This window comes from Thalia democratica, chromosome 5 (assembly GCF_965202585.1).
Source record: "Thalia democratica chromosome 5, ktThaDemo2.hap1.1, whole genome shotgun sequence".
Classification (NCBI taxonomy): domain Eukaryota; kingdom Metazoa; phylum Chordata; class Thaliacea; order Salpida; family Salpidae; genus Thalia; species Thalia democratica.
The window spans coordinates 48865346-48888717 of NC_139169.1; the positions used below are offsets into that span (position 1 = coordinate 48865346).

The 23372-nt window shown below is 26.8% G+C and overlaps 1 protein-coding gene across 1 annotated transcript in view; it reads left to right on the top strand.

Annotated features, from left to right (window-relative positions):
* The window catches only part of LOC145835501 (mucolipin-3-like), a 29431-nt gene that overhangs the window by 5222 nt on the left and 837 nt on the right, over positions 1–23372 (top strand). The window contains exons 4-13 of the mRNA XM_082943133.1: positions 420–568; positions 3792–3890; positions 4774–4870; positions 8208–8417; positions 9546–9698; positions 10913–11023; positions 11776–11906; positions 13271–13379; positions 15953–16042; positions 22785–22933. Of these exons, the coding sequence (XP_082799259.1) occupies positions 420–568; positions 3792–3890; positions 4774–4870; positions 8208–8417; positions 9546–9698; positions 10913–11023; positions 11776–11906; positions 13271–13379; positions 15953–16042; positions 22785–22933 (1298 nt within the window). The remainder of the gene's footprint in view (positions 1–419; positions 569–3791; positions 3891–4773; positions 4871–8207; positions 8418–9545; positions 9699–10912; positions 11024–11775; positions 11907–13270; positions 13380–15952; positions 16043–22784; positions 22934–23372) is intronic.

The following is a 23372-nucleotide window of genomic DNA, read 5'->3' on the forward strand; positions in this document are numbered from 1 at the left end:
AACTTGAGAAGTAATAGAGTGTTTGAATGAGTATTTAATTGGACAAGTAAAATATTTTTCGACAAAATCATTAGTTGCTTGAAATAAAGAATAACTACTATCAATGCTATAGTTTTCTTGAATAAAATAGAAAACACAAAAATGTCATAATAAAATTTTATTGTTATTTATCAACTCTGATTTGCTTGTTTTTACTAGCTTACATAACTTTTGATAAAATAGTTCATTGATTACGATTGGTTTGTTGTTAGAGGCTTAAAAAGTTTTCTTTTTTACATTGGGTTTAATACAAATTTTGTTTTTAAACCTTTAAAGGTAGTCCTGATAAACTATAATGGTATAGATAAAAATGGTATTAAAACTACAAGTAAAATGAAAACAAAAATAACTTAAACTTATTTTATTATTAATGTAAACAGTATTCCCAAATGCCAAACAAAAGTATAGGCTATTATGAAACACTACTGCAATCAAAAGATTCTTTTTGCACAAGAGATTCTTATATAAATATGTGTCTAGTTGGTTTTCCTATTGCTTCTGATGGTTACATTGATAATTTTTCATACAGGTTAGTATTTTTGTTTGTTTTATATTAGTCAGATTAAACTAATTTTAAAGTTATTTTTTCTTATTTATTAGTTATTAGTTTTATTATCACTCGAATTACAAAATGTGAAAAGTATTTTTTTAAGATAAAAGTGATACTAGAACCACATATAAAAAAATGTATGGTAAATTTTAAATTCAAATTTTTTGTAAAATATGTTTACAGGTTTTCGGTCGTTTAAAGGCATTTCGAACTTGAATTTATCAAAAATATTATTTCTTCTTCTTCTTCTTATTATTATTATTATTATTATTATTATTATTATTATAATTATTGCAAGATGAACAAACTTTATTAAATTATTAATATACCTATGTATTATGTAAGGTATCAAAACATCACGTATTCAATTTGTGTGTGAATAGGTAAATTCATTTTTTTTGAAAATAAAAGGGACGATTAGAATTTGTCAAGAACATGAAAAGTAAGTTGATATTGTTAAGCATAAGGGAGTATAAGAGGAAATTGAGACCCGAGATTATTGTGCCAGCTCTCCTGTAATGATTTTACTACTTAAATGAGAAACAACTAGAGATTTCATCGTTTTTTGACCTACCTTTAAGTTCAAAAAGGTTTTTCAACTTCAGTGATGCACATATGTATTGTTACAAAATACTAGTAAGCTTTGTTTAACTACTAAATTTTATATCAGATTATTGTTTTCAACTATAACAGTAATCTAGAGAAACATTATTTTTGCATTTTATTCCCTTTATAATAGGGGTGGGCAATGTTTTTAAATTAACGGGCCGGATCCGGAAATATTTAGTCTTATGCGGGCCAGAGCATTTTGAATTAGTTATCTACCGGATCCAGTCGAATAATGACTTTTTAGATCCGAATCCGACTAGATACTAATTTTAAGTCGAAATCCGGATCCGGTCGGATTCTAAATAAAATATAATTTTTCGATCCGTCCGGAATCTAAATATATTGATACAGTGGATCACTTTTTTGAATCCCTAAAATTCACTAATCTTTCTCAAGTCTGACAACTTAAGGTATATATTGAGACATATCAGATGTTAAAGCAATGTCTATAAATATAATTGACAAAGGTACGTATGTAAAATATCGTACTTAAAAAAAAACACTTTGTTTGGAGTAAATTGACAAAACGATATTCCAACTAAGTTAGAACAACACAAACTATTTAGACAAAATGGTATATTTATTAGTACACATTAATTTAGAACAGGGTTTCCCAAACTTTTTTTGCAAATGGTCCCCTTTAAAGAAATTGAAAAAGCAATGAGCCATTTCAACAAGATTACTCATAAACTACGATAAAAAACACCGAAGACCGTTTTTTTTTTTTTGCTTTTTGTCTGCAACTCAAGAATATCTAGTGTAAGTTTCTAAACTACCATAAAATACACATAAGACCTTTTTTTTGCTCTTCATCTGCAACTCAAGAGTATCTAGTGTAAGTTTCAAGTTATGGCCTCATGGCCCCCCTCTTCCCCCTTTGCTGCTCGTGGCCCCCTGAGTATCTGTCATGGCCCACTTTGGGAAACTCTGATTTAGAAAGTCATTTTTTAGCATGTTTTCAAAGTCAAATTCTTACAGTTTTGTTTTGTATAAATATGATGCAAAGTTTTATAAACACTTTGTAATATTGACCGTCCGCGGGTCTGTCACTTCGCTTGTCCGGTCATTTTGATTTGCGGCCCGGATCCCATTAAAGTTTAAAAAACGGTTAGGGGCCGGTCATTTTCACTCTGCTTGCCGGATCTGGCCCGCGGGTCGTACGTTGCCCACCCCTACTTTATAAGAATAATTTACTTTTCTAACTTTTTACAGTCAACAACAGTTTTAAAAATCACAGCTTCTACAAGTTGTAGAAAAAAAAACATGATGAATAAATAGGAATATTGTTTTAGGGTTGCCAAAAAGCTTGGAAGTTTAACAATTTAAGCAAAAAAATTCTGGAAATACTGGAAAGTTTTCTGATCAGGAAATAGGGAAAAAATAAGGAAATAAATTCTGAAAAAATAAGAAAAATTGAAATTGTAACGATATCTGCATATATCGATCTATCGAAGAGAGTACAAAAAACTCGAAAACGGTATAGAAATCACCGCGAGAGAGATCAAGGTTGTAGTTGGTGTTGAGTCATAGTCGTAGAGCGGTCCTAAATGACCTAAAAAGTTTAAGATATTATTATTTTTAAGACTTAGCAACTACTTTATGTGCCACCCCACGCGTCGCCCCTGTTACATACCAACGTATATTCTATACAAAGTAGATTATTTTGTTACATTACAATTAAAATTATTTTGTCGGTTGTGATTAAGATAAGTTAGCTAGGACATAAATCTTATGTAATTTATTTGTAAAATATATATTCAACAGGAAAGTATAAATTAGGTCCTAACAAAAATGCTAAAAATATTTCACGTTTACAAGGTTTATAATATAGAGCAGGGCTTCCCAAACTTTTTCATAAGGCAAAAAAATAAAAAAGCTATGCCCCTCTCTCAAACAAACTAGTGTTAAATACGCCTAAGGCCTTTTTTTTGGCACATCACCATCAACGTCAGAATATCTAGTATAAGTTTCAAATTCTGGCCTCATGCCCCCCCCCCATTTGGGAAACCCTGATTAAGAAAATATGTATTTTTTTTGAAGTTGTCTTCTTTATTAATTTTATAATATAAGAAATATAACTAATCAAAATTACCTAAAGTTGAATAAATAGTATACTATCAAAATCCATCCGCGTTCAAAATCCACCCGATCACAATCTACTCAATTTTTTTTTTATAGTTTCTTTGTTTATTAGTTTATTTTATATATATTTCGCATTTTTTAAAACTTTTATTTATGTATTTTTTTTATCACTTTTACCCTTAACCCTTACCCTCGATCGGTGAGCGGTTCTCGAATTTGACTGGGTGGATTTTAATCGCGGATGAACTTTGAACATGTCCCGAATAAATATGGAATGTTTGTAAAATTGTATTTAACGTTCATATTAACTGACATCAATTTTTTTCATACTTTTTATCTTAAATTTGTTGTAACTGTTTGTTAACATTATTATATAGTTTTGTAGAATGTATACACTTACAGATATTTTAAATTGTGTTTTTATACGGCTGTTTGCTGAACAATTTAAATTAGATAATCCTTTGTAGCATGCTATTATTTTTAATTTTTTACTTAAGGGATTTTTTTACAGAAAATGTGCGGATTTGAAAGTATGGGAAGAAAATGAAACTTTAAGCAACAGTTATGTGCCTATATGCAATGAAACAAAACTAGAGATAGAATTTCATGGGTATTCTTTGGTTTAAACTATTTTGTTATCTTTTACAATGAAAAAGTTTCAATATACTTATAAAAGGTATAATTTTAGTATGCATTCGAGTTACTGGTACAGTTTTCTACTAATAATTAAGCAATAAGTACTTTAGACTTCTGTTGAAATTAAATTAAGACTTTTACCATCTGGCACTGCAACCATGATAACTAAATGGTCAACAGATAAATCTAATAACTCTAAATAAGGGGAACGGGCCAAAACTGCACGAAGACAAATTTGCACCAGGAGACAAAGTTGCACGAAGGGTCAATTTTGCACAAGTGACAGTTTTGCACAGAGGGTCATTTTTGCCTGAGAGTAGAAAAAACAGAAAAAGGAAGTTATAAAAATTCACAGAAAAAATAACTAAAAAACAAATTAATAGAAAAAAACGTGGAAAAAAAAAGTCATCGAGTGTGTAGGAGTAACAGTGATAGTAAAAATAAAACTAATAAAAATTGATATTGGAAAAAAAGTAGAAAAAAAAAAATAAATCAAAATTTTATGTCTTTAAAAATTACAATTAGGCTCTTAATTTATTATTTAATAGTTACTAGTGTTTTTTTTCTAATTTTTTCATATTTTTGGTTAAAAATAGTACCTTTTACTATTTACTACATTTTATAATTAATTGCGACTCGAATAATTGCAGAAGTTTTTTAGCTAGACAATGCGGCCCGTGAGCAATTTTATCTAGAACAATTGGTCCGTAACTCATAAAATGCTGCCGACCCTTGCTCTAGGGTACAATTTTATTTGCAATTGACTGGTGGATTTTGACTCATTCTTAAAAAGTACTCGATAACATCGTGATAACTTGTTTGAAAAATCTCATTTTATAACTTAAATTTTCTCACAGATTAATTGAGGTAAACTTAAATTTTCATTATAAAACAAGATGGTTAGAAAATGGACACAATCATTACCATGGTAGGTGCTTCAAAATTGTCAATAATGTTGGTTGAAGCACGTTATAGCTTTAAAAAGTTAATTTAATGTTATTGATTTTTATAGTCCTAACATTTTTATATATCGTATAACAATCAAAACCAAAGTAATATAAAAAATAGATTGTCAATTAAGAATCTTTATATGTAAAAATACTATCAATATAGTTTGTTAAAAAACTTTGTTATCTTATTAGTATTCTTTTTTGTTTTCTGTAAGCTTTTTCTGCATAAAGCTTATTAGTGATACAAAATTCAGTTAATAGTACCTGACTAGTTTTATATTTTTTAACTTTGTAACATGAGATTTTTAGATTTAAACTGTACTGTTTTTAGCTTTTATGTTTTTCATTTACTGCAATTTCATTAGTACTTTTGATTGTTTTCATTTTGTTATTAAACTTAATATAGTTATTTGTCTTTTCTTTTAAAGATTACTCAATTTACTGAAAAGTAAAGAGCTTATTTTAATAAAGATGTTCAAATTAAATTTTTTATTTACAACCAGGTTTCGGTGACAAAAAAAATTGCGACTTTTTCAAGTAAAATTAAATAGTAAACTGCACATAACAATGTTGCTTATCTATAATGTTATTTTAAAATTTATTCATGCATGAAAACCTAAACAAAAAACAAAAATGTTACATATTGAAAAATTCAAGCTTATCAGTCTATAATTAGGTAAAATTATTACTAATTTTAAGACGAATTGAATTTAATTAATATAATGCGTCAAAAAAAATTATCTCAATTAAGAGGTTTTGAAAAAATAGTTTAAAGATATTTATACCTAGAAATTTATCTAAATGGATTTAAAAACTATCTAAAATTGGAATTTTGAGCCAAATAGCAACAAAACTCAAAGTCACTGAAAATTTCAAAATCTAATTTGTATTGACTTAATGTAACAGTCAAAATTTAAACGAATTTAAGAACTATCTAAAAATAATTCTAAAAATTTATCTAAACTAAATTAAGAACTATCTAAAGATTTTCATTTAAACCAAATATCAACAAAACTAATTGAAAAATTCAAAAATCTATTTTGTACTGGTGTTATAATCTGATTTAAGTTTTATCTGCTTTCCAATTTATTTTAAAATTTTTTGTTTCTGTGTGTGCATGAGTTCATTAATTCTGTTCTTTTGTTGATGAAATTTGTATCAGTTTCAAGTATTAATAAAGCTTTTTTCAGCACAACCTGCATGTTATTGTTCCTAGTTTAGATTTTTTTCCCCTTTTTAGTATTTTCGAAGTTAGTTTGTAGTTCTTGTTTTCATTTTTTAGTTTGTGTGTTATTTTTGAAAGTTCAGTTGCTTGTTTGTACTGGATGTAGTTTTTGTCGTTCGGTTTGCTATTAATTGCTGTATTGTGTGTTGCTATACGTTTTTTTAACTGATTGGAAGACAAATGTATATTTTTGATGAATTGTCTGTTTTTATTGTAGCCTGGTAAATAACATTTTCTTCCCTACATTCTCCTCCTTCCAGGGGCATGTTTGTTTCTTTATGCAGTTACATGATTCATCTTTGTTTATTTTATTGTTGTTTATAATTTTTGTTGTGGTTTTTTATTACTTTTTTAATGTTGGTCATGCAGCTGTAGCTTAATTTTATATTGTTTTTGTTTAAATATTTTTTAACTTACTATTTTCTCAAAAGTGTTTGTTTATTATTTTTAAAAACTTTTTACGTATGTTTTTTTTTCACAGATTTGCAATATGGGGCATTAAACTATACAATTTTTCTGTTTCTTTTTTTATTTTTGCATTCTTCTGTAGAGTTAATTTCATAATTGTATCCGTTTATCTCTAAAGCATCATTATAGTCTTTTTTATGTTTTTGAACAGGTTTTTGTTACTCGAGTTTTTAGAAAGTCTCGTCTCTATAATTTTTGGGATTTGTTTGAGTATGGTTAGTGGGTGGTTTGATTTTAAATTTATATAATTTATTTTGTTTTTGTCTTTTCTGTAAGGGTAGAGTATATGGTTCAATAGGTTGAAATTTAGATCTAAGTAGTCAATCAAAACAAAGAAACATATGGTTTTGAATCCAAATTTATACCAAAATTAACAGATGAACTTGGAGAATTTGAAAATGAAATGTTCAATTTAGTTAAACAAGTAAAATTTAGACATTTAAGTGACAACTTCCAAAACAAACTAGCAAATGATTTAAAAATGATAAATAAAGCCAAAAACATAATAGTACCTGCTGATGAAACCACAACTTTTTACAAAATCTCTAAACAAGAATACAACAATCTATTACTAACATCCATCACTAAAGCATACAAAAAAGTGATAAAAATAAAGTAAATAATATAAAAAAAGAAGCAAAAGAAATTGTAAGTAATCTTAAACTTGTTTAGATAATAATAAACCACCTACCAAACAAACAGTGCTACATAACTTTAAAAGATTTTCGTTTAAATTTTGACTGTTACATTAAGTTTTTACAAACTATATTTTGAAATTTTCAGTGACTTTGAGTTTTGTTGCTATTTGGCTCAAAATTCCAATTTTAGATAGTTTTAGTTCCATGTTGATAAATTTCTAGGTATAAATGTCTTTAAACTGCTTTTTAAAAATCTCTTAATTGAGATATTTTTTTTTACTCGTTATATTAATTAAATTCAATTCGTCTTAAAATTAGTACTAGTTTTACCAAATTATACACTGATAAGCTTGAATTTTCGAATATGTAACATTTTTGTTTTTTGTTTAGGTTTTCATGCATGAATAAGTTTTAAAATAACATTATAGATAAGCAACATTGTTATGTGCAGTTTACTATTTAGTTTTACTTGAAAAAGTCGCAATTTTTTTTGTCACCGAAACCTGGTTGCAAACATAATATTTAGATTGCACATCTTTATTTAGTTGTTAAACTTGGCACTTTGAACATAACGTTTTTTGGGTAAAAAGCAGAAACCTAAGAGGAAGACTAAGGTATTTATATATGTCTTCGCTACTAAAACTTTTATATTTTAGTTTTTTATTAATTATTGTTTATGCTATGGTTAATATAAAACTTAATAACTATATAAATAAAAGTTAAAAACATGAAAACTGTATACTTTTTGATGAATATTAACATTATGTAAAAATGATAGAGAAAGTTACTATTTATATAGATTTATAAAAAATATTCTGTTAACTGTAAACATTTTTTAACCGTAAAAATAAGCAATTTAACTTAATTTTTCATGCAAAGTAGTTATAGTTGAATGTAGTTGAAATTTTAGTTTGATAAAATATAATATTTATTTAAGTTTACCTCAAAATGTATCAACCTAACACTAGTACTTGAATAGAATTGTTTTTAAACATAAATCTTTACAACAGATGCAGTTATTAAATCAAAAGCATTCTGGATTAGTAGTTTCAACATATACATCAGACTTTACATTAGTTTCATGCAGTAACACCTCGAATGTACAAGTTGATAAGCATGAGTATGGATTGATCATATTAGATGTTATAATTGTATTATGCTGCATAGTTTCCCTTGCTCTTAGTTTTCGGTCTATATTCAGAGCTAATACACTTAAAACAGTTAGTTTTATCTTAGTAGTTGGTTTAAAATATTGTTTTAACAGTTTGTATATTTTATTTTACATTTGTTTAAAATAATATTAGAAAGCTTTAGTTTTTAAGTTTTCCTAAAATTAAAATATTGTTAGCATAACAAAAATAGTTAACTATCATGAAAATGATCTTAACTCGATAACACAATGTTTAAACTAATGTCTTTATTGTGGTATTTATTTAAAAAAGCAATTTTTTGTTCCAAACATTGCACAGTAACCTACTGCATTACATTGCCTCCCGTATTTTGTAACATTTTATTTTTCAATTGTTACATATTATCTTTATTAAAACTACGAATAAAAAGTTCGTAAGTTTTTTACTCAAAACAATAAATTTTCTATGCCTTGCAGATATATTAAATCAAAATTTGCAACTTTTACGTTCATCTAATCTTTACGTAAAATTTAAAAAGGTAGTATTAGTGTGCATCTTATTAATTTTTAATAAGTAAATAAGTTGTTTTCTTTTTTAAAAAGCTTATAATTTTTATTGAAGTTATTAATTAAGACTGTATAATTAATCACAAGTAGGCTTGTTACACTCAGTTCAAAACTTTGAACCTGACTAGTTCTTAGCCTCTACAGCAGGGTTTCCCAAACTATTTTCAAAAGGCCCCTTTTAAAGAAAAAAAAAAAAGCAATGGCCCCCTCCGATAAGATTTAAAAAAAACTACTATTAAAACCGCCTAAGACATTTTTTTTTGTTCTTCAGCATCAACTCCATAATATACAGTGTAAGTTTCAAATTATGGCCTTGTGGCTCCCCCTTTTATGGCTTGTGGCCTCCTAACTTTTTCCCTAGTATCTAGTACAAGTTTCAAAACTACCATTAAAATCGCCTTAGACCTTTTTTGCTCTTCTTCATCAACTTTAGAATAGCTAGTGTTAGCTTTAAATTATTACATCATAGCCCCACAGTGGCCCCTTTACTGCTCATCTAGTTTTACTTTTGACCCAGTTTGGGAAACCCTGGTCTACAGTATAAGATATAAGTTTTCTTAAATTTAATCACAATACAACTATCTTTTTTGATATGCTTAAGTTTCTTAAAAATATAAATACTACTTTTGTGCAACAATTAGTTTTTCAACAGTCGTTTGTAAAGTTTTATCAAAAAAAGTATGGAAAAGGACTCGATTTTTGGGATAAAATGGTTTTCTTCAACTTTTGGCATTTCCTCATCATAATCAATGATGTGTTAATTATTAGTGGAACATGTTTAAAACTCGACAAGTACTATTTTATTGTAAGTTATAAATTTGATTTTTTTTTTCAGACAACTTTTGTTTAGTAAGCTCATTTCATTGTCGTTTGTTTATGTTTGCGATTTATTAAGTTTATTCGCGTTCTGATTGGTCTTTGCTGTAGTCTTTTTAATTTATTTTTTAATTTAATACTTTAAACTTAATTTAAAGTTTTGTTTGTACTCTAAGTAGCTTATTTTTAATTTATAAGTTATTTGAAGACTTATGTAGCTCATTGTATTGTAATTCATTATGAGTTATTCTTACAGGTCGTTCTTTTTGTTATAAATAAACTAAACAAACTTAAATAAGTGGTTGTTCTTTAACTTTTTCTAAAACAACGGTCGGCAACCTTTTGTTTAGTAATCTGTTGGATTTTGTAGACAAAATTTCTCTCGGGTCGCCGTATTTTCAAAAATTTAAATTATTTTTTGTATTACAATTAAACTATTTAATATTACTTTCAAGAATCAAGTTATAGAAAAATCATGGGTTCTTAAAATTAAGCAAAATGTACATTGGAAGTTTTAATATAAATATTCATCATCAAAATTTTTTACTTATTAAAAAACATATTTAAAGTAGCTTTACAGTATCTATTCAATGTTTTTATACTATTTAACACAGTATTTACCTTAAACTTAGCTTTAAACTTAAAGTAGCTCTAAAAATGTGTACCTGAAAAAACCTAAAAAGAAATTTGGAAAACCTGGAATTTTTTTTATTAAACGAGTGGCAACCCTGTTACTGATAAATATATAAAAAGTCATTGTAAATTGGTGCGTAATTATCGTTTTATGTTTGTATTTATTTATAATTTTTAAACGTGTAGAGCAAAATATTAACGCTTGACAAGCTTGATCCGGTCCGTTAGACTAGTTCTTACAACCCCTATCATTGAAAAAAGTATCCTGATGTATTTTAACAAATTCGATTTTAAAGGTTTTTCCTAGTCTTTCAAGCTTGTATGATGAAATTGCTAAAAAGCTGAAATATTTTTGTTTGGAGAGTTTAAAGTTATTTGTAAAATAAATCCATTTTTGCTATCAAGTGTTTCCTAGTTAAGTATTTATTATTATTAGTAATTTTTTTGAAAGTAGTTTTTACTACTTCAAAAATATAATTATTGACAACAGAACATTTGATGCTATTATTTTCGTGTAACTAATGTTATTATCTTTTATATATATGTTTTTATGATCGATTATTTCCACAGAATTACGGTGACCAGATAAACTTGGATGCAGTCACTGTTCTACTAGGACTTGGATGCTTGTGTATGTGGGTCGGCTTACTAAGATATATAGGCTACTTTCATGAGTACAATGTTAGTTTTTATTATCTCTTTTTTTATTTAAAGGTCTTGAATTTTTATGTAAGCAATTATATGTTAAAACATATTAAAATTCTAACTAAAACAAAGATATTTATTGTTTAGAATTACTTAATAATCTACTATTTATCTAAAAATTTGCAAGTCAATTATATGCCTCGGAAATTTTAAAATAAACTCAGTTAATTAATATTTTGTATAATTATGAAAACATATAGTCTAACACTAACTACAATTATTTATTTCTAAAGTTTAGAACTAATATCTAGTACAGAGATTGGCAAACTGCAGGTCAAATATGTGCGAAACAAAAATATGCGACCCGCGATGTATGGGGGTTTAGTTAATAATTAGCTAAAAAGTTACTGTAGAATAAATTACAACAATTTGGTTGTAAAAAATTACAATTAGTCTCTTAATTTGACAGTTGGTTATAGAAAGTTTTACTATTGCTTAAATTATTACAATTCTGGTATAAATTGGTATTTTTTATTGATTGCTACAACTATTTACAGTTGTTTCAAACAGTTGCGGCCGGCGGAATATTTTTTTTTTTACAGTGCGGCCTGCGAGCAACTTTTTAAAACAAAAATTGTCAATTTAGTTGTTAACGGCTGATGTCTCCTGATTTAGTAGTATACTACCAAATCACTCTCCGTTTTCAAATGTAAAAATAATGTTTGAAAAAAGAGTTTTAAAACAAAATTTGAATACCATTTAGCTATAAGAAGTAATTTATTAAATAGAAGTTGGTGCTTACAATGAAGAAATCCCTTCCTCCCATACTTCGGTTTCTTGTTTGTGCTGCTATGCTTTACGTAGGATTTCTTTTTTGCGGATGGCTCGTGCTTGGTCCTTACCATCCTAAATTTAGATCGTAGGTTGTTTTTTATACTTACCTTTACGCTGATTACAAAATAAAAGCCTGAAAGCTGTCCGTAAATTCAATAGGATTTTTTTGTTAAGAACATATAGTTAAGCAATTCTTGAATTTCACTTGATGAAGTCTCATTTAATTTTGTAATCTTTTTACTTATATTACATTACTTTTTAAACCGTTTGACAAGAAACAATGGATAATATTTATTTGTGTTTTTTTATATTTAAAATATAGTTGTATTAAATTTCATTCTGTTTTTTTTTTTAATTCCTATAATTTAGAATAGTGTGATGAGTTGTCCAGGATTAAATCTGTTGTGATATTTAATTTCTAATCACTATAATACAGGGTTGTCAAAAAACTTGGAAAACTGGAAAAATCTGGAATTTGACAATTTAGGCTAAAAAACACGGAATTTTGAATAATTTTTACATGTTAAGTAGAAAGAAAAACTTTGATTTGACACAAAATTCTACCATATAAATAATTTTTTTTTGTCATCATCAAAGTATTTTATTATTAAAAAACACATTTGAAGTAGTCTTTACAGTATCTTTTCAATATTTAATACAGTTTTTTACCTTAAAGTTAACATTAATCTAAAAATAGACCCAAAAGTGTGTACTTTTGAAAACCTGGACAAAATTTGCCAAAAAACATCTGGCAACCCTGATAATAGATTAGACTTAGTTGTTAACTTGATGAAAAACTTATTAACACTTTTATTTATATAGATGCACTTATTTTATTCATGAGCGTTAACTAACCTTATATATTTCTTAAATGTTAAATGGACATGGTTAGCTAAAATTTTTGTAAATAAATAATAAAACTTGCTTCAAAAAAATTACAACAGCTATTAAAAAACTATAGATATACTTACTATTTAATACACAAGCTAGTTATATACAAATATTTTTTTAATTTCAAGTAAAAATTTAGTTCTAACTTAATATACAAAACAAGTTAAATACAAACTGAAGTAAGCTACCATACACATATATTAAAAAAGTTTAGTAAAAATTTATTTCTTATCTTTCTTCTTAATCGAAATAACTAATTTGTTAATTCTATAATTTTAAAACTAAAAAACTTATTAATACTTTAAGAATAAAACTTACCATAGAAATGTGTTTTTTAAACCTAAATTAGCTAATATTTTTTTACTAAAATGCTGCGCTGCAGTTTTATATTAAATGAGCATAATAGTATGATGTGTGTCGTTTTTCTCTATTATTTCAGGTATTTTTAAGTAATATATGTTGAAAAATCTACTTTATGTTCTTCTAATTATAATTGTCTTTTGGATATATTTTTATTAATGTTTTAACAGTTATTACAGCAATAAAGTTTTTTTACAGGCTTATAGTGGCTTCTGAAGCATTGTTTTCACTAATAAATGGAGATGACATGTATATGACTTATGAAGAAATGGGTAAAAAGAGCTATGCTACATGGATTTTTTCACAAGTATGTGTTAATAATAGTTTTTAATAAAGTATCAAAAGTTTACCGAATATGATTTTCATAATCAATGAGAAATTTATGTAAAGTATTTTAAAATAAAGTTTTTTATATACCTTAAAATTTATAGCTAAGGATAAGCCTACATTTCAAAATAAACCTATTTACCTTAAATAAAACTTATTCAAAGCTGTAGTGATTAGTTTAAGATTTACCGTAGATATAGTTTAAGTTTGAAAAATATTATTTTATGATATCCATTTATTTCATGTGGAAAATTAAACAAAAATAAAAGTTGCTAAACATATAAGTATGCTACCTGGATTTTTACTACTATTTATCGATTTTTATTGATAGTTTTAAATAGGTATTAAAATAATTAAACTTAAATACCTTCGTAAATAAGTTTTCTTGTTTCATTTTAGCATCTATATCTGATTAACACACTTGTTAAAGTTTTGTGACGTATAATCAAAATTTATTTTATTTTAGCTTGTATTCATTTTGAACCTTACTTTTCCTTAGGACTTAGATTGGGTTTCCAAACTCTTTTTTAAAAGGCCCCTTTAAACAGGGTTGCTATTTTACCTGGAAAAACCTGGAATTTAACTATTTAGGCAAAAAAACCTGGAATTTTTTAAGCTTGAGATTTTGTTAGTTTTTATAAAATAGATGACATTAAACTACTTATAGTTTTTATGACTTATAAATATGTTGTTTTAGCTAACTTTGTTGTTACGGAAACAATAATGTTTTAACATTAACTTTTTGTTGAAATTGTTAGTGAGTGGAAGTCATTACGAAAGAAATAAAAACATTTCTTTGTACTTGTATCAAAAATGTTACAAATTTGTTACAGAAATATATGAAGTGAACACAAAACTCTTCAATTTTTTAAACAAAATGTATAGTAAACTAAACCATGCTTATTTTGCATGTTGTCATTCTTCTATTTTAGCACAATATGAATTTAATATACTTCAAACAAATTAATTTTTTTCTAAAAATTTTTTAGCGGTTTTATAAAGCTTGAAAAGTTTTTTTTTTTAAATCAAAATTTAAGTTGTTGTTGAAGAATTGTTGTGAAAGAAAAGTTTCAGTAGAAGCAAGTAGAAATCAAAGAAAAATAGTAAGTTATAACTAATTTTAGTTCTGCATACTTGTTAAATATTTTTCATTTCTAGCACTTACTTCTAGGACTTAGTTCTTGTTTAAAAAATATAATATTTTAACTAATTATTGCGACTTTTAAAATATCAAATAATCATTTAATAAAATAGTTTAACAAGAATTAATGAAAGATAACACATTCAAACTAAGAAAAAGTTTAAGTAGACTTTTAGCTATTTGTATTAAACCAACATAACGGCTTTTGAACAACCATCTTAAACGAATTTAGTTCAGGTTCTAACATAAAAAAATAAACTGCAATACTTACAGTAACTCTTAAGTAATTTGTATCTTGTGAACAGCAGTTTTTTTTTTTAAACTAAATCATAACTTACTACTAAAAATTATCAAAAAAAAGATGTGCTTTTAAAAACCTATAGAAGAAATTTTGAAAAACTTGAAAGAAATTTAGAAAACCTGGAAGAAATTTGGAAAACCTGTTAAAACTTTTAAAAAACGAGTGGCAACCCTGTTGAAAGAAATGAAAAAAGCTATGGCTTCTCCATTAGCTTATTTCTAAATAAAACTATCATCAAAGCCGCCTAATACTTTTTTTTTCTCTTCATCATTAATTTAAAATATCTAGTGTAAGTTTCAAATTATGGCCTTGTGGCTCCCCCTTTTACGGCTTGTAGTCCCCTAAATTTCCTAACTTTTTCCATAATATCTAGAATAAAATTCAAAACTACCATTGAAACCGCTTAAGACTTTTTATTTTGCTGTTCATCATTAACTCCAGAATATCTAGCGTAAGTTTTAAATTATGATCTCATGGCCCCTTAAATTGCCAAATTAACGTTTCATTATAATTATAATTTCTGATGTAAGACCTAAACTTCAAAACTAATTATTAAGCACGTTTTCTAACTAGTAATAAGCATTTGAAAACAACATATTTATAAATATTATTAGATGTTGCCAACATTTAGTAAGGCGTATGAGGTAGAAGACTATAGATATTGTTATATATATGTTATATACATTTAAGAAAAGAAAGACAACAACCCTGTCTTCACAGCTAAAATATAAAAGAACAAAAAATACTAGTTGTTAACAAAAATAGAAACAAAATAAAACCAAAAATTAGAACAAACAAAGCTAAACTAAACATAAGTTAAATTGTACATAAGATGTTTTTAAGATAAGCTAACTAAAAATATTCAATTTTATTTGAAACATCATAGTTTAAGCTTTATATTGTTCTGATGAATGGTGTAAAACGTTTAAACTTTAGTAAACAATACGAACATTAGTTGTTTTTTTGTATTATAAATAAATATAAAAAATATTTTAGTAGTTTATTGTTAAGTGCTAAAGGTCTAATAATAAGACAATCTAATAATATGGTATTATAAAAACCAAACATTTATATTAATATTGAAATATCTACTTGTTTTTATTTACAACAGATATTCTTGTACCTCTTTATATCACTATTCATTTACATGGTACTAAGCGCTTTCATTGCTGTTATCACGGACGAGTATGAAGATATAAAGGTAAATCTTTTAATAGTGGTAGGATTACAAGAATTTTTATTTTAATAGTATAAACTACAATGTGTTTTAGTTATTTTAAATGTAATCGATCAATTTAAACTAAAATGTTTTCTTTTGTAGTTTTTGTTGTAATGTATGTAGTGTATAGTTTCTTGACACTTAATAAAATGCTTTCAAAACAAAAAAATCAACAAAAGTAAATTCTTATTAAACAAAAACAATCGTTGCAAAAACAAACATAAATGATATTTATACTTTAAAATCCGCTTACTGTAAAAACTTAAACTTTCGTGTACTGAACACTTTTTTTTCTGTTTTCATAAGCTTAGTTAACAGTTACTTTAGTGTTATAAACAAAATACTGCACCTAAGTGTGAAGATCTTAAGTATTTTGAGCACGGTTTATATTTGTTAGTCTAGTCCATTCCATTTAGAAGGTGCATATCATGTTTCCAAAAAAAGATGTCTGCTAACATAAGTATAACTAAATCATCAAACGAACTTATTACTACTAGTGATAAAACCGACAATCTTTACTGTATTATTAAGATAAATAATGATGAAAAACTGACTCACCAGCAAGTACATGAAAGCTACTACTAACAGTTTAGACTAGGGGTGGGCAACGTACATATTTGACGGGCCGGATCCAGAAAAATATAGTCCTCAGCGGGCCGGACCATTTCAAGTTAGTGATCTTTTGGATTCAGCTGGATCCTTTTTTTAGATCCAGATCCCATTTTAAACATATTATCCGGATCCGCCTAAATACTAATTTTAGACAAAGATCTAGATCCGAATGGAAACTAATTTTAAAAAGATTCGAATCCGGTTAGATGCTTATTGATCGGGTATTTTACAATTTTGAATCAATATATTAATTACCAAGGTTGTCAAGTATGAAATTTTATGTTAAATTTAGTTAAGTATTCAAAATTCTATATATATTATAACGCTGGACAGAATTAGTACTAGTTAGTCCTAAAAAAATATAATTTGGTTACTAAAAGTTACTCGAGCCTAACATTTCAAGCTAAAACATAAAAAAATTGCTAACTATTCGAAATGAAGTAATTTTGGAAATCCTTATCTGGAGTTTATATTGATAATATTTGTTCAAAAATTATTGAACATTACAATATTAAACTACTATTATTTAATTTAATTAAGCTAAAGAAGATTCAATACATTTTTTGCATGTATAAAAGAAACAAAACAAAAATAATTCTGATATAATAAACAGTTTTACCATAAAAGCAAAAAAAAATAAATAAAAGATCTCGATGAAACACTTAAGGTTGATCATGTATTAGAGTTGTTTAAATCTAGTTGCATGACAGTTTTGGAAAATCTGCAAGTGCACTGAGATACCGATTAGGTTAGAAGTTAGCTTATCCTTGTTAATGCTTGTGGTCGGAAATGTTTGTTTTCAAATGTATGAAGTATCGAACAACACAACTACTTCCATGGTCATCTTTAGAAGTTGACAAACTTTGGCTTGATCAATTATACCTAAAATGTATCTAAAAATCTTATAAAAGCAACAAAAATTATATGTTTGGTTTCAAATTTTCTTATTAACTTATTTAAAAAACAGTTAAGCCTAGATAAGAAATTACTTTGGCTTGAAATTTTAACACGTTTACTTTCAAAATATCAAATAGTTATAATTAACCTGCGAAATTTAACTAAGTTATGTACTTTAAAAATATTATAATCAAACAGTGCACCTAAAATACTTTAATAAGAGTACTAACATAAAATAACGAAATATTGAAACAAAAAATAAATTAATATGTATTTTTAGCATAACAAATATTTAGTTTAATAGACTTTTAGATTAAGATTGATTTCGCAATGATTAAACTGTCACATTATACTTTAAACGTTAAGTTTAAAGAATTTAGCAAGAATAATTACACTAAAAAGAAGTCAATGAGACATTTATGGATCATAAAAGTTTTTAACAAGTTGTTTAAAATCTGGAAGTTTATTTGAAGTAGATATTCTCAGTAGTAACTGCAAATTGGTATCAGTAAGATTTGAACGCAGCTTACTTTTGTTTATATACATGGTTAAGAATATTTGTTTGCAAAAATATGTAGACCAAAATATAACAAATAACTTCATTGTCTTTTTTTTTTTTAATTAACAAATTTTGACTTGTTAAGTAAGTCATAAATCTGTCAATTTTTCAGTTTTGAACTTTTCTTTTTGTGTACTGCCACATTGAAGTTTAACAGTTCTAACAATATTACTAAGTACATTTTCGGTGTCAAACGTCGACGGTGATGAAATAATGTCAAATTCTTCACTTAATTGTTAAAATTCTGCAAAACGACGACCAAACTTATTATCAAGTGAAACTATTGTCATCAAATGGTCATTACTAAACTTAACCATATATTTAATAAAAAAGTCCTTAATGAAAAAACAATAGCAGAAAAAGTTCAAATTGTAGTCTAAACTTAAAACATTTGACAAAAATTTAAACTTGAGCAGTTTGACTTTAAAAAGTTGTCAATGTATAAAGGATATTTTTTAGGATAACATTTAAAAAACAACTCAATACTTATCTGGAAAAGACAGCAATTTTTTACACGTCTGTTTTTTATGAAAACATTATGGTAGGTATGATCATCAAAATTACTTCAGCAAAAAATTGCTTTTGTATAATTTGAGAAAGGATTACTTCAACTGACTTGAAACAGAACAAGATACTATAACAAAGTAGTGTTTTATCACCATAAAATAATAAGCCGTTTTAACAAACGTTTTCAGGGTCAAAGTTTTACAGTTTTGTTTAATGAAATAGTTCAAAAAACGTTTTGTACAAGTTTTGTGCTAATTAAATTGGCTGGCCGGATTTTATATAAATTTTGAAAATGCTTAGCGGGCCGGATCATCTAGTTGCGGGCCGGATCAATGTTGTCCGCGGGCCGGATTCCATTTAAAATTAAAAAAGGTTTGGGGGCCGGTCATTTTCACTCTGCGGGCCGGATCCGGCCCGCGGGCCGTACGTTGCCCACCCCTAGTTTAGACGAAATTAACTTATATGCAGCATCAATAGTTAAAGAATTGAGTATAAAGTGAAATAAAAAAACTCTATCAACAAGGAGCAATCATATCGGTCAAGGATAATAAACATAGCTTTTTAAACTCATTGGAATGAAGATTAATTAAGCAATGAAACCCGATATAGGAATTATTTCTAAAAAGAATCTTGACAACATCAACGATAATATAAGTTTCAAAATTATTTTAAATCAGTGAAAAAATTCTTATTAAGTTATTAATTGATTTAGAACAGGGTTTCCGAAACTTTTATTACAAATTGCCCCCTTTAAGAATTTAAAAAGGCTTTTGCCCCCTCCAACAAGACTACCATTTAAAACACCTACGACATTTTTTTTGCCCTTCATCTGCAACTAACTCAGTGTAAGTTTCAAATTTTTTAAATCGCCATCCCTTTCGCCCCTTTACTAATTATTGACCCCAAATTTACTAAAATCGCCCTCAAGGGGGCGGTACCGCCCACTTTGGGAAACCCTAGTTTAAAAAGGCACAAAATAAAAAGAATCTGAATTTTTCAAAGTTCGATATGTATAAATTGGGAACGGGTCACTTTTGCACGAGCGTCACTTGAGCACGAGGGGACACTTTTGCACGCAGGGTCATTTTTGCACGAGAGTAAAAAAAAAAGATTAAAAGTTTAAAAACAAAAAAGTAGTTACCGACCGGGTTAGTGGTGACTGTGATAGTAAAAATAGAAAAAAAAACTACCGACCGCGGGTAAAGGTTAGGGGTAACAGTGATAGAAAAAAAAAACTTATTAAAATTATTAATCATGAAAAAAAAACAGGAAAATAAAAAAAATTATAAAAAATAAATTAGAAAAAACAATTACTAACCGAGGGTAAAGGTTAGGGGTAATAGTGATAGCAAAAATAAAACTGCAAACTTTAATTAAAAAAAAAAATAATTCAATCTGTGCAAAAGTGTCCACTTGTGCTAAAGTGACGCTCGTGCAAAAGAATTCCCGTTCAAAATTGTCCACTCGTGCAATAGTGACCCTGCGTGTAAAAGTGTCCCCTTGTGCAAAAGTGACACCCACCTAAATAGATTACACCTTTTTATTACAAAGAGTGCACTAAACAACGCATTAAAGTTTGCAGACAACTCTGAAATAAGACCTCAGAATAAAAGAATACTTAAACATTCTTGTATGAGTTTCTTGTCCGACTCTAATGGTACGGAATGGGTTAAGAAGAATGATACAAACAAGTTCGATTTACTTATTATGGGTAGTTATATGGGAGCTGAAATCTGGGAATTCATGGTTTTTGCTTGATCTGTCCTCAATTGAAAACTATCATTTGATCTATACCATGATTATGGTCTTCAGTTTTAAACAAATCCAAGTATGAAAATGAAAAGACCACAAAAATAATTAGAATGTTTTCAAAAACCGCGGATTTAAGATATCTGTAGAGAGCAACTTGATCCAAACTTATATCTTAGATATCACCATTCAAGTAACAACACATTTGCACCTTTCAGAAAAGACAACTAAGTTTAAAATGTAAAAATAATAAGTCAAACCATCCAAAAACCATAAGAAAAAGCATAAATTCCATAACCAATAGTATATTGAATAAACTTTCCAGCAATAAGGTATTTGACAACATTAAAAAAATATTCAATGATGCATTGATTGCCACTGGCTATTACAAACTTAAAGGTTACAGCAAAACCATTTTTACTTCTTCTAAAAATATCAACAGACCCAAAAAAAAAAAAAAATATCCACCTTTTTGTTTTGTCAAAACGAATATCGGAAAGAACTTTTTCGAATTTGTTTGCTTGCATTTTCCTAAAAATAATAAGCTGCATAAAGTTTTCAATAAGAATACGATTGAAATTTTATATAGCTGCCTTCTTAATATGAAGAACATCATTAATTTTCACAATAAAACATACTGGGAGATACAAGAAAAACAGAAGAGTATGTAACTGTAGGACCTTATCTAATTGCCTATTTAATGGTGAATGTCTTCTAAAGGGTATTTACAAAGCCACAGTCAGGAATAAAGAATACATTAGATCAACCGGAGTTTAATTCAAACATAGATGGCAACTATATAAGGATAACATTATCAAGATATCTAAAATAACAACATTGAGTTCTTTGAAATTAAATGACAATAAATATATAAAATTAACAGCTCGACTTTAGTTTGTTCATTATATATATGTTTGTTTTCAATCACATTGTATGTAGACAATGATCTCCATCTCGTAAAAGTTTAAAAACTAAATTAAGATAAACAAATTTTGTTAAAAATTAGTACAAAAATTTACGCTAATTGCGATATCACAAACCTTTATATTAACTTATATAAAGCTTGATTTGTTTTACTTTTGAAAGCCATTAAAACGGTTGTGTCAGATAAAATGTAATTTAATATGTAAACTTTTAACTGGCACCTACAGTTTTTGTGGAAAGCCTTTTGTTTTATATTTCTAAATTAAATTAAATATATTAAAAGAGGGAAACTTATTTTTACAAAAATCAGGGTTGCCACAAGGTCAGAAAATTAGGAAAAGTCAGGAAAAAATAGGAGTTTTTGAATAAAAGTCAGGAAATTTGACAAAAAAAAAAAACAGATTTTGTCAGTTTAAATTTACAAAATTCCTTATTTTCCAAAGCCTTCAAATGGTAATAAATTATTAAAATATCCTTTATAAAACTGCAAAAATTTTTCTTGTTTTTTTCTAGTACCCTACTTGAACAAGCAGTTTTTGTAAGCTTTTTAGTATTGATGATCTGTAGCAAGGACACTTCCATAGTGAAACTGATATATACACAAAAGTTTATCTAGCATAATTTTAGAATCAAAGTGTTTTTTGTTTAGTACATAATTGATTTCTTTATAATTAAGCAGTTAGTTTAGTATTTTATATAATAAGTTGATGTGTATACTTTACCTATTTATAATTTTATAAGGTTGTTTAAATTTATAAAATAAGTTATAAGAGAGGTATATGCCATGGTTTACTTAATTGTATTTTTTATAGAATAACTTAGGTTATTCGAATAAATAAGAGTAGATTTGTTTGTTACAAATTTTATAATGAATGATAAGAGGAAATATTTTATACAATAGATATATGGTTTACTTTTATGTATTTTAATTTTTATTTATTTTATATTTTTGTTTTAATTGTAAAAGTTCGTTATTGTTTTAAGGTTTTAGTTGTGAATGTTCGTTATTGATTTAAGGTTTTAAATGTAAAAGTTCCTTATATGTCGTTTCGTTTATTTAGATACATTTATGTTAGTAAATAAAAATGTCTTTTTTCAGACAAGCTGTGTTTATAAGGAAATAATACCAGTATTTTGCTGATAGAGCTGTTTATTGCAAATACACCAATCATACACAGATGGTTCAAGTGATGTAATGGAAGTTTGGTGATTGAATTCAGCAAAAAAACTATTGTTTTAACCTGTATTAAAATTAGATTGAAAGCTTTATATAGTTTCAAGTGTTAGATTATGTAATTTAGAACAGGTTTAAATTAAGAGTTTGATTTAGAAAAGTCAGGAAATTTTTCTCAGTTTGATCTGTGACAACCCTGAAAAATAAATATTGACGTATTACTTTTTTAGTAAAAACTTATTGGTTTATTAGAACAACATTAAAAATGATCGTCTATTTTTAGTAAACTTAAAAAAAAACAGAATTGGGAAAAAGAAGGTAGTATGCCTCCGCAATCAAAAGTTGAGGAAGTTCTTAAAGACCTAACAGCTAGCACCAACTCAAACTTCGAAGACTTTCTTCATCAGGACACTTACTGCTTTTTTTGCTGCTATCACAATAATGATTTCGTGTTCGTTTTATAGTTTATCTCTTACATAAACTAATGTTTTCAGTTATTAAAAAAAGTATCAAAAACTGTATCAGACTTTTATATAAAGTTCCACAAAAAAAATTGTAAAAAAATATTTCAAAAACACTATGGCCATAGATTTTAGTATAGTATTTTTGAGTATCTTATTCATTTCATTGTAGGTATTTTTTATGTTTTTGGCCTCGTAAAAATATTTAATTTAGCTTATTCAAAATGTTTTTGACTGAGTTAGACTCATAAATGTTCAAAAATTTCTATATTTCATAATTTATTTTCTTCTGATAGGGCTTTTTTTTTTGTGGCTGTTGGTTAAAAAATGAATTTATTTTATACTGTTTTTTGTTTACTTTATTATTATAATATAAAATTATAGGAATTTCAATATGGTTAAGAAACTTTCTAGTTTTAATTTTTAGTA